General features: G+C 46.9%; 1 protein-coding gene across 5 annotated transcripts in view; it reads left to right on the top strand.

Annotated features, from left to right (window-relative positions):
- Window positions 1-333: 333 nt before the first annotated feature.
- DDO (D-aspartate oxidase) overlaps window positions 334-5,166 on the top strand; it is a 30,860-nt gene continuing 26,027 nt past the window's right edge. For 3 of the 5 annotated variants that reach the window (XM_037727447.1, XM_037727446.1, XM_017497433.2), the window contains exons 1-2: window positions 597-699; window positions 3,021-3,196. In XM_037727447.1, the coding sequence (XP_037583375.1) occupies window positions 3,025-3,196 (172 nt within the window). In that variant the 5' untranslated portion in view covers window positions 597-699; window positions 3,021-3,024. Of the gene's footprint in view, window positions 542-596; window positions 700-3,020; window positions 3,197-5,166 lie in introns of those variants that run through there. The other 2 variants (XM_037727444.1, XM_037727445.1) reach the window with 2 other exon arrangements.

Genomic DNA, 5,166 nt, shown 5'->3' with positions numbered 1-5,166 from the left:
CCACTAATTCTATGTTGTGTTGTATAATTAGTTCATTATATATTACAATGTAACAATAAAAAAAGTACACAATAAATGTAATACACTTGAATCATCCTGAAACCATCACCCCATCCCCAGTCTGTAGAAAAATTGTCTTCCACGAAACCAGCTCCTGGTGCCTAAAAGGCTGGGGATGGCTGGGCAAAAGAATCATGTGGTTCTATCCTAGATTATCTCCTGAATGATGTTTCCAGCTCCAATCAATCAACAACATTACTCAGCCCTCACGCCCTCCTTCCTGCTTCCCCACCAGCTGACCCAGCAGAGCCAGGCAGCTGGCTGTGGGCAGCCAAACAAGGTCGGAAGTTGGACAGGCTTACCCATTATTCACCATGCCTACAAGTAAGCTGGAGAAAGCCCAGGCTGGCGGCCAGAGGGAGGGTTTGCAGGCTAGAAAGGAAAGGGCTTGGCAGAGACAGTGCCACGGAGACGGCAGGTTGAGGTCACTTGCTCCTTTCTCCAGGGCAATGGGTGACAGAGACAGCTGTACAAGCCAATGGTAAGTAAGACCAGGGGGAAATGTCCTGAATAGGTCACCAATGGGAAGCAGTTTCGCTTTCCCTCTGTCTCTCAGGGCACGAGACCAGCTAAGCACCGGGAAACAAGTTTTGGTGCCAGAGACTTTGGTGCCTTCCAAGACTGCTTTTTCAGAGACAGGTACTTGAATTCCTGCTCTCAGCTCAGGGGTCATTCCATCCATGCTCTGGGAGTACGGGGGTGTGTCTGAATAGGGTCAAGGGACAGTGACGGGCCATCGTGCCAGGACATACTGCGCTGCTGGCTCACTCCCCCTCCCTGACAGCTGGTTATTCTAAGCACAGATTGCTTGCCCTTTCAACCTAGTTTATTAGAGCTGTTTTGAGAGAGCTGCTGGACACGGGAGGCCGACGTGCAACAGCAAAGCCAGTTGGGGCATCGGTGGCTGCAGGGCTGCCATCCTCAAGCCTGCCCCCACCAGGCTGCTCCGGCCCGGGTCCCTTCCCTTGTCTTCCCTCGGCCCTGGCAGGCCTGCTCCCTCTCAGCTGACAGCCCACTGTACTGCAGTCAAATTAACACAGAAATGCATAGACTGCTCAAGGAATGGGAATAACACACTAAACCTCATTGGAGGGCTTTAAAGCCTCATAGTGTGAGAATCTTCAGAGCTGAAAAAGAAAGCAGAGACCATTAACAGCCAAGCCCACGTTTGTCCTGCCAACAGCCCTTGCTGAGGAAGCTGCCCACTCCCTCTGGAGGAAAGGTGAACCTGTGTGTGGGAGGTCATGGTTTGTACCATGTGGCCCAGTGCCCTGACCACTGTGCTGTGGACAGAGAAAGGCAACTATGACAAGGGCAGATTCAGAGGCTGGCTTAGCCCAGCAAGCTTGCCTGGTGCTAGAATTTTGTCCAACAAGGGTGGCAATGACCAGGTGGGACAATTGCATTTTCTCTGTCCGGAGTTTAAACCTGAGAGAGAGTTAGAGCAGGAACGGATGGGGAAAGCCAAAAACAGGGAAACAAAGGCAGACGGGGATGCTGACAGTGGACCAAGGCTCCGTGGGTGAGGGGTGGGACACTGGGTGCCAGCCCCAGGATGCCCAGCTTGGGCTCCTGGATGTCTGCTACCGAGTTCCAGCTCGGTCGGAAGACCTCCACCCAGGCGGCGCTGAAGGCAATGAGAAGCAGACACCCAGGTAGAACAACAAAGTGGGTCTATCCGGGGTGCCAGCGAGCTGAGAGCCTCAGGAGCTGACAGCATTCCAGGCTGAAGGCCCTGAGCAGATGCTGATCCATGTATTCTCTCTTAAAACGTGATTATTATTAATAAACAGGTGTCCTGTATTCACTTATAACTCAAAAATATTCCAAGCAGGCAGCTGTTACCCACCTACCACTAATCACAAACTAAAAGGTATTCTCCACAAGGGAGCCATGGGGGCAGGGTAAATTTAATGTTTCTCAACAATCTGCCCCCTGCATTTCCATTCAGACTGTCCCAAGGAGCCCCCTTTATGAGGCCACCTCACTGGGTCTCTCTTGTTTACCACCCAAAGGAGCAAGTCATCTGTCCGTTCTGTGTTACGGATGAGGGAGTCGAGGCAAGGAGACCACAAGCTACTCCTGAGGTTACAGGACCAGTCCAGGACCGAGAAGGGGCCGGTGTCAGAGGCAGATGTCAGAGGAGATTGAGTTCAGCTGCTGAAACTTTCTGTGACGTCCTTCTTATTAGAAACAAGTTTGTAGACAGAGTTGAGTTTCGAGTTGCTCATGGGTCATGACCCTCACCACCGCTCCCCAGGTGGTTCCTGGGAGCAGAGACTACAGCTCTGTGGTTTTTCATCAGCCTTCCCTAGGTTGTAACCATAAGGAAAATGGTTTTGGAAAGGGGGAAGAGGCCTGGTGTGGTGGCTCACTCCTGTAATCCCAGGACTTTGAGATGCTGAGGCGGGTGGATCATGAGGTCAGGAGTTCGAGACCAGCCTGGCCAACATGCTAAAACTCCATCTCTACTAAAAATACAAAAATTAACTGGGTGTGGTGGTGGGCACCTGTTATCCCAGCTGTTTGGGAAACTTTGGCAGGAGAATTGCATGAACCTAGGAGGTAGAGGTTACAGTGAGCTGAGATTTCGCCACTGCACTCCAGCCTGGTCGACAGAGCAAGACACCATCTTGCAGGAAAAAAAAGAAAAAAGGAAATGGGGAAGAATGGGTAGAAAACTCCCTCCAAATGCAGAACTACTTACTGACTGTGTGTTCTAAAGGCAAATCCAAGCCGGTTTTGTGCCACTCTCTAAAAACCCGTAGAGTCCTTGCTGCCCATACCCCATTAATTAATGGAAAGCGAGCTTATAGGGATATCCTCTTTATCCCACAAGAAACACCAATAGACTAAGTTTCCTTCTGAGTGGCTGAAGACCTAAGAGAAAAACTGTCAAGGCCAAACTTTGTCTGGATGGAATAATCCTTAAAATAAGGTGTATATTTCCCTCTTTACAGGCCCATGGACACAGCACGGATTGCAGTTGTGGGGGCAGGTGTGGTGGGGCTCTCTACGGCTGTATGCATCTCCAAACTGGTGCCCCGATGCTCTGTTACCGTCATTTCAGATAAGTTTACTCCAGATACCACCAGTGATGTGGCAGCCGGAATGCTTATCCCTCACACTTATCCAGGTGAGAGATTTCAGCTCCTGTGTCAGACACAGTAGATGTCTGATGGAATGATGTTAGTGGAATTCTGTCGACAAAGATGGCTGGCTATAGGTATAAGGGTAATATCTGTTTTTTTTTTTTCTTTTTCTTTTCTTTTTTTTTTNTTTTTTTTTGAGATAGGGCTTCACTCTGTCATCCAGGCTAAAGCACAGTCGTGTGATCTTGGCTCATTGCAGCCTCAATCTCCCAGGCTCAAGCGATCCTCTTACCTCAGCTTCTTGAGTAGCTGGGACTACAAGTGTATACTTTCATACCTGGCTAATTTTTGTATTTTTGTAGAGATGAGGTCTTGCCATGTTGCCCAGGCTGGTCTCCAACTCCTGGCCTCAAGCGATCCACCTGCCTCGGCCTCGGTGGATTACAGCCACCATGCTTAGCCATGATGTGTGGTTTTCACATCTTGTTGGTTCATCTCTTAGGACAGCCTCAGTTATGCTGCAGGACAAAAACAACCTCCAAATCTTAGCAGCTTAAAAGGCAAAGGTTTGTTCGTGCTCACACTACATGTGGGTTGAGCATCAGCAAGGGGCCAGCTTGTCATCCAGGGACCTAAGACGATGGGGCAGCTGTCATCCTGATTGTCATCAGCGCATGTGCCCAGGGGCAGGGATCTCTGAGGGTCTCACTTTTATGATTAAACACTCTGGACAGGAAGCAACTTTTAACACTTCCAATGATAACTCTTTGGCAGAGCAGGCCACATGTCCCCACCCTCAGCAGAAGGCTAGCAAGTGTGACTCTATAGTTCCTAGAAAATGTGTAGCAAAAGCATGTGATGAACAGCACTGACGATTACATGATTGGTGGCTCTGCCTTTCCACTGACGCTCAGTAATGACCATCAAGTCAGAAATTACTTGTAGTAGAACTAAAATTATCCTGTCTTCTAAGCCTGTATAAGAATAATTATCAATATGTTTGTAATTAGTCGATCATAGTTAGTCAATATGTATTAAAACCTGAAGATGCATGGATTTTTTTTTTTTTTTTTTTTGAGACAGAGTTTGCTCTGTCACTCAGGCTGGAGTGCGGTGGCGTGATCCTGACTCACTGGCTTACTGCAACCTCCACCTCTGGGGTTTAAGCAATTCTCGTGCCTCAGCCTCCTGAGTAGCTGGGACTAAAGGCATATGCCACCACAACCAGCTAAGTTTTGTATTTTGAGTAGAGACAAGGTTTCGCCATGTTGATCAGGCTGGTTTCGCCATGTTGATCAGGCTGGTTTCGAACTCCTGGGCTCAAAGTGCTGGGATCACAGACGTGAGCCACTATGCCCCGCCAGTGCATTGATTTTTGAACAAGTCCATGCATCCTTTCCTTTCTGCATTTTCCACTTGAAATGAGAAGAGGAAGAAAATAGCATTAAATAGATACAAAAATCACACTGCAGAAATGAGGTTTATACTCACTGTCCCCATTTTCCCATTTCTATTGTCATTTTCCTCCTTAATTTTATTTTTTATCAAAGTTATATATGTCCAAAGTTTAAACGATCAAAGAGTTTACACCATTGATTACAAACCCCAGCAATCTGGAATATAAAAATTGCCCTGTCCTTTTAATCTGGAAACTCATGTTCTTCAATTTGAGAAGCAGTCTTGGAGTTACTCAGTTGTTAACTTCCTCCCTTCTGAAGTCCTTTTCCCTCTTTCTGGAAATGTTAATATGCTGGACCTCCCAGACTGGTCCTCCAGTTCTTTTAGCTTTTTCCTCCTCCTATTTATCTTTCTTTATTTTACTTTCTGAGAGACTTTCTCAATTTTCTTTTTTATCTTGCTATTGAATTTTTTATTTCTACTATAATATTTCTAATATTCCAAAGCTCTTTTTTGTTCTCTGAATTTTCCTTTGTTATAACATCTTTGTGTTAGAGGGTTGCAATGTCGTCCCTTATCTTCATGAAGATACTAATAATAGTTTTTTTTTTTTTTT

Source organism: Cebus imitator, unplaced genomic scaffold, assembly GCF_001604975.1.
Source record: "Cebus imitator isolate Cc_AM_T3 unplaced genomic scaffold, Cebus_imitator-1.0 Scaffold231, whole genome shotgun sequence".
NCBI classification, from domain to species: Eukaryota; Metazoa; Chordata; class Mammalia; order Primates; family Cebidae; genus Cebus; species Cebus imitator.
The sequence above is the reverse complement of the archived record's forward strand: the minus strand, read 5'-3'. Positions and strand labels throughout refer to the sequence as shown.